Source organism: Aegilops tauschii, chromosome 2 (genome assembly GCF_002575655.3).
Source record: "Aegilops tauschii subsp. strangulata cultivar AL8/78 chromosome 2, Aet v6.0, whole genome shotgun sequence".
NCBI classification, from domain to species: Eukaryota; Viridiplantae; Streptophyta; class Magnoliopsida; order Poales; family Poaceae; genus Aegilops; species Aegilops tauschii.
In genome coordinates this window covers 549,371,104-549,380,790 of record NC_053036.3, presented here as the reverse complement: position 1 = coordinate 549,380,790, position 9,687 = coordinate 549,371,104, and the positions used below count along the sequence as shown (strand labels likewise).

The following is a 9,687-nucleotide window of genomic DNA, read 5'->3' as shown; positions in this document are numbered from 1 at the left end:
AGAGCTGTAATTATGCACATCCGAAAAGCAGCTAAGCTGCAGTTTGTCTGTACTGTGCTACAGACGAGATTCATTTGCATTGCCTGTCATGCATTTCTCTTTACTTTTCACATGAAGTAGCAACATAAAACGTTGATCAAAGAGCTCACCGTTGTCATGTGTATGTGCTAACAAGAGGTGAACAAAGTAGTTGAATGGGCGAAGGCAACCTGGCACCGCAGAGTTGCCACTCAGGCAGCGCCACCGGGTGGCGCCCCAACCAACCACTAGTCTTTAGAAAACATGCACGCCTTATAGTATCCAACGGAGTGCCACGGCACTTCTGTGGCTTCTAGAGAAAACTCCAAAATGTAACTATGTATAAGCAAGCATACATATAGAACTGTGGTCCATTCAGAATTTGAAGGTGACCCCGGGAAGCATCTTGCTAGGAACAAGTAAATGGACATGTCCTTTTCTAAAAAAAAAAGGTAAATGGACATGCGCTAGAATATTAGCAGAAAGCGCAGGGCTCTATATTTGCATAATAAAACTACGCCACTAAAGCTAACTACTTGCTAGGTGCTTCTGATTTGGAGGTCTGATGATCCTCGGCAAGGTGCATGCTCTGGAGACCCTATATCTGGTGACCGAGAGGAACTACAGTGTGAATGTTAATTGATGCATGCAAAATTTATAACGGGGGAGCTACTGTTCAAGGAGGGAGACTGACAAACCATGAAAAATGCACATGTGCTCGTATGGCAGTATCGAATTACATGAAAACATCCGTCACATGGACGTTGCACCACACAACGTTCCTATTTAAGTGTGAGAAGAGAGATGGAGTAACGATTCATAAACAAACCATCGTGCGTCGACTAAGGAGTAGAGCTTAGTTGTTGCTAGGTTCGTTTTAGCATACCGCAATATTGAATGTACTCAAGTTTTGCGCTTAATTAGAATTGCTTTTTTAGCGTCGTTGAAATCCACATGCACCCTAGCTAGGATTGGGAACCACCAGGATTTATGACTACACGTGCTTGGCTTGATATGCAAAGTAACCTTGCCAAGATGACCAGGTGAAGATGGATTCCTTTAGGAATTTGCCATTCTAGTGAATTTTATTAACTAGGAACGTATCTAGAATTGAATTGATGTCTTGAAGCGAAGGAGGGCGAAGTGCCACACTTCTTAATGATCCTGCGTGCATCTTGGAGCGAGTCAGATTGGGTGTGCTGTGATTTGCAGATTGCAATTATCGTGTTTGAAGCACAAGAATGTGGCATCATATTTTATGCAAAATTATAGTGGATTATATCGTTTCGAACACAACGGTCACTGCATTCGTCGTGAGAATTAAATTGATTCTAGTGCATTTGAGAATCTACCCTTAACTTCTCTCAGAATTATGAACGTCAACAGGACAAGACTGCAACTCCATTTCTTTTTTGGGTGCAAGATTAACACTTGATTTCATACATTGTGTGAAAAAAAACTGACACTTCTGAATTCATATCGAGGGCTTCCATGTTTCTTATCAATCTAGAAAAGCAGAAACAGGAAACCGGTAGAATTGTGATATAAATTGCTTGGTTGCATTGTAGAAAATATACATTTTTTGCGAGGGGTGGAATTTTTTTAAAATAGAATAATATATATTAATTCCTAAAGGACTAGGTTTACGGCATATATAGTTGTCATAAAAATAGAGGGGAATTCAGTGAGACTAGTGTAATTTTTCTTTGAAATTACATGCGGACTATACCATAAAAAATCATATATAGACCCTACAAACCAACAATCTCTAGAGGAAAAATTCCTACAAAATTCTATGAAATTCTTCTAAACCATTGAGGCCCTTAGAAATATTTTGCTTTATAGTTTGTGATTTTGTATATATATGTATGAATTAGGAGTATTATAAGAGTAATTTGTGGTCAATGTCTATCTTTTGAAAACACACATGTCTTTAGCATTATCCAATGGACTGACACAACACTTCTCAGGCTTTTAAAGTAGCATGTCACTTCGTTCAATTCAAGAAGCATCCTAACAAGGTCTAGTAAATGGATTTGTGCTCGAATGCTGGCAGGAAAGGCTCGAGTCAGCACTGGCACCCGCTGGCTAGGCAATGGGACTATGTGCGCCTGGGGCAGATGTTGGAGGCACTACAGGCCTTGGCGCGTTGACTAGCTTCTCCGGCGCCCCCTTGATGTGACCACTTGGTAGTATTTTTTAATACTTTTCTCCTTTGTTGTTTTGGGCTTGCTTGTGTTGTGGCCCAACAGACTATTTATGTCGATCTGTTTGTTGCTACTTGGTGTGTGGATTGGTTGGTTGCTTTATTTATAAAACGGGGCAAAAGCATGTTTCGAGAGAGAGAAAGGCATGACTCACGATTTGCATACTCAAACACAACATCTACGCCACCATATATAGCTCACTACTTGCTAGGTGGTTTTGATTTGGAGGTCTGATGATCCTCGGCGAGGTGCATGGTCTGAGACCCTCTACAATTGCTCCCACCTCATGATCTCCCCTCTCTAAGATGTGCTCCAGTTTCTCCACCTTCTCTAGCAGCTGCTCAACTTTCACATTCGCGCAACTTAGCTACTTATCGTAAGCCTTCAACGCCATGTACAACTAGAGTTTGAGGTAGAGCGAGAGATTGCCTCGATCTTCGTCATCCCGACGGTTCGGCGCTGCTCCGGCGGCTTCGTAGGGGGGCCGATTGGGAGGAGACGTAGTCAAGTGGCAGTGCTTGATCCCCGGAGCAGCAGCTTCGGTCCTGGCAGTGGCGGCGTCCCCTCCGTCGGGGATGACGGGTCAGGTGGTGGGTCCTTTTGGCAGCGTTGGTGGTAGCGGATCTTGGGATCCCGCTTTCGGGGACATCGTAGGACGCGCGTGGCGGGCGGAGCTTCCTCCGGAGTCGACGACGCTGGATGCGGGATCACGGCGGTTGTTGTCGTTGTATGGTACTCCCTATAGTGCTCGAAATTGGGGCGGCAGCCCCTCTTCATCAACAGCGGCGGACTCCGGGATCGTGTGGGTGATTCGGAGTCTGGATCTCGAGGTGGTGATGGCCTTCTAAGGTTGGTGGCGGTATGGGACGTCCCTTCCATCAATAGATTGGGTTCGATGCGACTCGGCAGGTGACACATGTGCCTCTTTCAGAGTTCTTGGGTGGTGCTTGTCGTCGGCAGGTGAAGCCACTGGTGGATGTGCTACCGGCGGATGCTACGCACGACGTCTCATATGGACATTGGCATGCCTGCTTCCGGCAGGTATTGCACGGTGGCTCTAGCGGAGGTGTCATGTTTAGCCTGTGGCTGTCGGATCGAAGGTGGTGTGACAGTAGCGGGAGGCAAGCGGTATGGGACATCTTTGTCTTTTGTTGTCTCCTCCAGAGGTATCCGGCTATCGAGGTGTCGGTAGACGGATAAGGGCGGATGGTACAGCCGGCTTCAGCGACGAGTTTATGCACTCCGGTGGAAACACAAGATCTCTGATCAGACTATGTCGTCGCGCGCCCGTGTCGTGTCCTTGCTGAAGGTGGTGGATTGAAGCTTGGCTTTGTGGATGAGAATCCGGAGTTCAATCTTGTGGTGGACTCGCCATCATCGGCGCACGTGCGGTGATTCCTTCTTGAAGGCCTAGCTTAGGAGTTGTGTATTTTTTATTTATGTTCTGTCTTGTATCATAGGGATTAGTGGCTATCTGAGGGAGGTACTGTCGCGAGGTATACGGCCTCAGGGTTTGTTTCCTGCTTTATTTCTAGGTCGATGGTGTTCGGCTGCAGGATTTTGCACTATTAATAATATATGACTGCATGTATCGTCCTGATGCAAAGACCGGGGGTTATCCTCATTTCAAAAAAAAGAGGTAAAGCGAGAGTAGGGAGCATAATCAAACACAACATCCACGAGACTACAGCTAGAGTTCAAGGTACAAAGAGTTGGGATAAAAGTTATGAGTTCACTTATACACTAGATGTGATGGTACATCTAGATTATTGTTAGCCTCCTACAATATTCGTCATGGTTTATCTGCTTTATTTCTAGATTATACTGTGATTTACTTCCATATCAAGCAGTTTATAAAAATGAGAGTTCTTAGTCATGTTGTAAAGTTAAAAAAAGCATGTGTACTGGGTAGCGGTGGAGGTGGTCGGCAGCAAAATATCTTATGGGCATAAACAACGGACGCTTTTCATTTAAGCTGGAGTGCCGGTCGACGTCCCGGGCAAATATCCACGCCTTGGAATGTTATCATGCTAAGCGAGACCTGGCTGAGCTCGCCTTCCACCACTGGTGCAATCCGTCATGCGCTACGTGATTTGCTTGTTCGCCTAACAGCGAGTATTTAGCAAAAAACTATCACAATTCGTGAAACCATGCCTACAAACTATCACTTTATAAATTTGTGTCGAAAACTACCATTTTCTTACTAATCCTTGTCTAAAAACTACCAAGTCCGAAAAGAGACCGATTTGACTTTTTTAAGCGCGTTTCTGACTGAGTTGGCCCACACATAAGCGGGCTAAAAAAGCAATCGGGTCCCTAGTTTTTTTTTTAAAAAAGCAATCCAGTGCCTATCGCAATCAACTGGTCAGTTAAACAATTCGATCTTCAAATGATATCATGAGCCATCTTTCTTTTACAAAAAAAAACTTATTTGTTTAGAGGCATAAAAAAAAGAAAATCAATTTATACCATTGCGAACGACTGACCTTTGCGGCGTACTCCTCATGTTGCATTATGGAGATTTTCGCACCAATCTTTCAAAAGAAATCAGTAATGCTTCATTACATATCTCTGTTGCCAACTATGGTAGTCGTTATCGTTCATAGTTGGTTCAAGTGCATTTTCCTTTTTTCCCATCATAAGACGATAGTGCTTCTACATGTGGGCAGCACTTCGCGCGCCTAAGTTCTTGCTTGATGCATAACACACACTTCATGAACATAGCGGCCTGCCACTATAAATAGAGCCACACACCAAACTTTCATCTCACACATTCCCAAAGTAAAATCTAGGTAAGACCAAAATCCCAGCTAGCCATCCACTAGATACAAAATAATAGTACCAGCAGCCATGGCTAAGTCACGAACAATGGTTGCGGCATTGTTACTTGTCATGGCAGTGTCCCTCGCTGCATTAGAGGGTGTTCATGGCGTCTGCGGCATGTCAAATGATGAATTCAAGCTTTGCCAGCCCGCGGCGGCAGTGAATAACCCGACAGACAGTCCATCAGCTGAGTGTTGTGCTGCCCTTGGGAAGGCCAACCTATCATGCATCTGCCGCTACAAGGGCATCGCCGGCATATGGCTGAGAATGTATCACATCGATGCAAACCGCGCCATGGCGCTACCCGGTAAGTGCGGTCTCACCATGCCGAACAACTGCTCTTGATGATCGGATGTACTACCCATAAGCATCTAGCAGGTGTCAATCGCTCTACATAAGCTTCAACACTTATATGGCTAAATAAGTGGAGGAGCACTTGGAAAGGCATTGTGCTACTCGGTCTTATTGTTATAGTATGGTTTGAAAGTGTGATTATCGCATTAAGCTCTTGGTAAAAAATAATGCATGTTATACCGAAAATGTAAGGATGGCAAAATTGCCTTGCATGTTGTTCCATCAATTTAAGATCATATAATGGTGTTGTTCGTGTCAAATAGTTGTGTGTTCTCTAGTGAACAGGTAAATGTTGAACACGGCTGCTTTTCCCGATTGGTCACTCCTAAGTAATTTTATAATCAACTATCAAGATGACCCGTGTGTTTGTGCAGTGTATAGAGTTTGTGATGATGCATCTATGAACGATTAAAGAAACAACGATCAATGTTTATCTTTAGAAACATGTACATATTATATTGTCCAATGGACTGCGACAACACCTCTCTGCCTACTGGAAAAATCTCCAAAACCTTACTATGTATAAGCAGGCATATAGCAATGCAGTTTGTTCAGAATTTCAAGGTGATCCCTGGAAGCATCCTATCAGGAACTAGTAGATGGAAATGTACTAGTAGAATACTAGAAGGAAAGGTAGGACTCCTGATTTGCATAATCAAACACAATGTCTATAGGTGGTTTCAATTTGTAGGTCTGGTAATCCTCGCCCTTGGTGACGTGTGTGTGCTCTAGAGCCACTCTACAATTGCTCCCACCAAACGGAAGGATTTTCTCAAATGTGGTCACCAAGAACTACACTATGAACGTGAATTGATACGAGTAAAACTAATAACATGGGAGCTACTTCGGCAATGATACTCACAACAATACAAAAATGCCCATGTGCTCATATGGCAGCATTGAATTGCATGAAAGCATCCATCACATGGATGTTGCACCACACAATGTTCCTATTTAAGTGTGAGAAGAGAGATGGAGCAATAACCCTAAGAAACCATCGTGCATCGACCAAGGAGTAGAGCCTAGTTGTTGCTAGGTTCATTTCAGCATGCCGCATATTCAACGTACACAAGTTTTTCACTTAGTTATAATTGCTTTTTCACCGTCTTCAAAATCCAACATCCTAGGACTGGGAACCATTGGGATTTGCTTCTGCACGTAGCTCCTTCCTGCGCGAAGTAACCTTGCCAAGATGGCCGGGTGTAGATGGACTTAACTAGCCACATATCTAGCCGAGGAGGCCCAAGTGCCGCACTACTTAAAGCTCCTGGGTCTTGCAGCGAGTAAGACCATCTGGGACTGCGTGCTGTGACGTGAAGGTTGCCATTATCGTGTTTGAATCACAAGAGCGTGGTGCCCCGTTTTATGCAAATTTACTAGTAAACTATCATGTTTCGAACACTGTTGTCATTGCATTCACTGTTAAGGGGAACTGATTCTAGCGTATACGGTATGTTGCCTTTGATTTTCTCACCCTTTTACAAACGTCAACCTGGACAAGACTGCAACACCTTTTCATTTTTTTGATGCGAGATTAACACTTGATTTCGTACAATATGCGGAAGAAAACTGACACCACTGAATTCATATTGAGGGTCTCCTTGTTTCTGAGTACTATTCTAAAAAAACAAAAATAGGAAACAGGTAGAATTGGATGTAAGTTGCTTGGTTGCGCCATAGAAAAAGATATACATTTCTGAAGGACTAGGTGTATTGCGTAGTTGTCATAAAAATAGGGAGAAATTTCCGTGAGATTAGTGTATTTTTTTCTTAATTGCATGCAAACTAAACCATAAAAAATGATACTACATGGTTCTCAATCCTACACACCAACAAGCTCTAGCGGAAAAATTCCTACAAAATGGAATCTTTCAAAATTTCCATGAAATTCTTCTAAATCATTGGCACTTACAAATATTTTCCTGTCTATCTTTAGAAACATGCACGTCTTTAGTACTCCGTATTATCCAACGGACTGCCACAACACTTCTCAGGCTTCTACAGAAATGGACCCTGGAAGCATATAGCATTTCAGTTCGTTCAATTCAGGAAGCATACAAGGAACTAGTAAATGGATTTGTGCAAGAATGCTGGCAGGAAAGGCACGAGTCCTGATTTGGATAATCAAACACAACACCTATGCCACGTCGCCACCACAGCTCACTACTTGCTAGGTGGGTTCGATTTGGAGGTCTGATGATCCTCGGTGAGCTGCATGCTCTGAAGAACCTCTATGATTGAATCCACTGCACGATCTCCCCTCTCTAAGACATGCTCCAGTTTCTCCACCTTCTCTAGCAGCTGCTCAGCTTTCACATTCGCGCAACTCAGCAACTTATCGGAAGTCTTCAACGCCCTGCACAACTAGAGTTTGAGGTACAGCGATTGAGGAGCAAAAACGTTAGTTTACATCCAGCAACGAATTGTAGTAAATAACCACAGGTTACATCCACAGTAAAGAAAAAGGAAGGGAAGAATCACACCTTCAGCATCAGGGAAGGCCACGAAGGGTCATTCTCTTGTAGCGACTTCATCAAATTATCATAGTCTTCCTGATTGATGATGAATGGCCAAATGAATTACATGTAAGTCTTCATCCCAGATAGCTAACAACTAATAGAGTAGCACCCCACATTAAATTGACGAGCAAAACAGCATTTACTGGCCTCTTAGACTCTTTCATCAGAATTAAACACTAAATTCGAAAATGAAGCAAACAACAAACATGAGCCAGAACATCAGCAACTGAGCAATCTGTTAAGCTGGAACTAACCTACCACAAGATACTACCTCCGTTCACGAATATAAGATGTCCTAACTTATTTGTGAATCGGATGTATATAGACATGTTTCAGTGTGTTTGTTCACTCATCTCAGTCCATATTGAATATCCAAAACATCCTATATTTGTGAATGGAGGGAGTAGGGATTATGAACTTAAGTTAGGTGAGACCATCTTAATTAACCCCAATATCCAACATTGCACACTTGTTGTGGCTATGGGCAGCAAGATCCTTCATGTAGAACACAATTGAGTAGTTCATGGCAATTCATGTTAACAGAACAGCCGATGGACACATGGCTCGGACAACAAATTCGAAGGAGCAAGAAACGATATGACGGGAGAATCAATTTGATGCTGGAAAAAATCAGGAACAAGGGGACGAAGGGAGCCCTCACCGCGAAGAGCCGCTGGAGCTCGGAGGGGTCAGCTTCCTCCACCTGATGCGCTGCCAAGGGGGAGGAGGGAACAGACGCGTCGCCTCCGCCGTCGAGGTGGTCGTCGCCTCCTTCGACGGCGAGGTCGCTCAAGAGATCGCTGACAGTGAGCAGTGGGCCTCCGACTCCCCGCATCTCTGTGCTCAAGGTCGCTGAACCGAGAGAAGTCTTGCAGTGGCGGAACCGGGGGAGGCCAGGCGGCGTCGCTGGATCCGAAGGGGGGTGGCTGCGCTGGATCCGGCCGGGAGGGCCGTCGCAGGCGGAGAGAAGGGGAAAAATCGATGGGTACGACTCGCAACACGCTGAGAACGCCCTTGTCGCCTTTTCGGCCCATGCGGCTGGTAAACGATGTGGTCTGAGTTGCCACCAACAGAGAGCTTGTGGGCCGCTCATCACTTTTTGTCGGTTATTACTACTTTTTTTTAGCGCGCTTAACTCCTGGGCCAGGTCGGGTCATATTTTGATTCCCATGAAACTTTCTCCGAAATCACTAATCAAGGAGTACTCATTACAAAGATCACTCCCACCTTCTCAGGTTGCGACAAATGGCGCGTTGCATGTGCGCCTCGTAAAGTTTTCTTTTTTTTCTACATCTATTTATCCAAAATGTTTTATCTCTTAAATCGTGCGTCCAAATCCCGAATCGTTTTCATCATTGGATTCCTCGCGTCGAGATCTTAAAAACTAGATACTATTGATGAACTTTTTTCATGAAAAAACTGGACGAAAAAACTGAACCGGGAACACGGGTTTCTTCTCTTTCCGAAAAAAGCACGCCCATGCCTCTTGCGAAATCACAACCATGCCTCTCGCTGAAGCAAAACCGCACCTCTTGCGGAATAAAAAAAATTAAAAACATGTTTCTTCGTTTCCGAGGCACGGTTGTGCCTCTCGTGAAAGCACAATCATGCCTCTCGCGAAACCAAAATCGTGCGTCTCGCGAAAGAAACACGTTTTTTCCGTTTCCGAGAGGCATGGCCTTGACTCTCCTGAAAGCAAAACCGTGCTTCTCGCGGAAGAAAAAAACAGAAAAACACAATTTTTTTTGTTTCCGAGAGGCACGGCC

General features: G+C 44.3%; 2 protein-coding genes across 2 annotated transcripts; one reads left to right on the top strand and one right to left on the bottom strand.

Moving 5' to 3' along the window:
- The first annotated feature begins 4,985 nt into the window (after positions 1–4,985).
- On the top strand, positions 4,986–5,588 carry LOC109749820 (putative lipid-transfer protein DIR1). Its single transcript, XM_020308759.3, has one exon. It carries the CDS (start codon positions 5,076–5,078, stop codon positions 5,391–5,393), a length of 318 nt encoding a protein of 105 aa, XP_020164348.1. The 5' UTR covers positions 4,986–5,075; the 3' UTR covers positions 5,394–5,588.
- Positions 5,589–7,253: 1,665 nt separating this feature from the next.
- LOC109749817 (uncharacterized) lies at positions 7,254–8,941 on the bottom strand. Its single transcript, XM_020308754.4, has 3 exons — positions 8,583–8,941; positions 7,886–7,954; positions 7,254–7,766 (listed from the first exon to the last, which is right to left on the bottom strand). Exons 1-3 carry the CDS (start codon positions 8,754–8,756, stop codon positions 7,566–7,568), a joined length of 444 nt encoding a protein of 147 aa, XP_020164343.1. The 5' UTR covers positions 8,757–8,941; the 3' UTR covers positions 7,254–7,565.
- Positions 8,942–9,687: the final 746 nt, after the last annotated feature.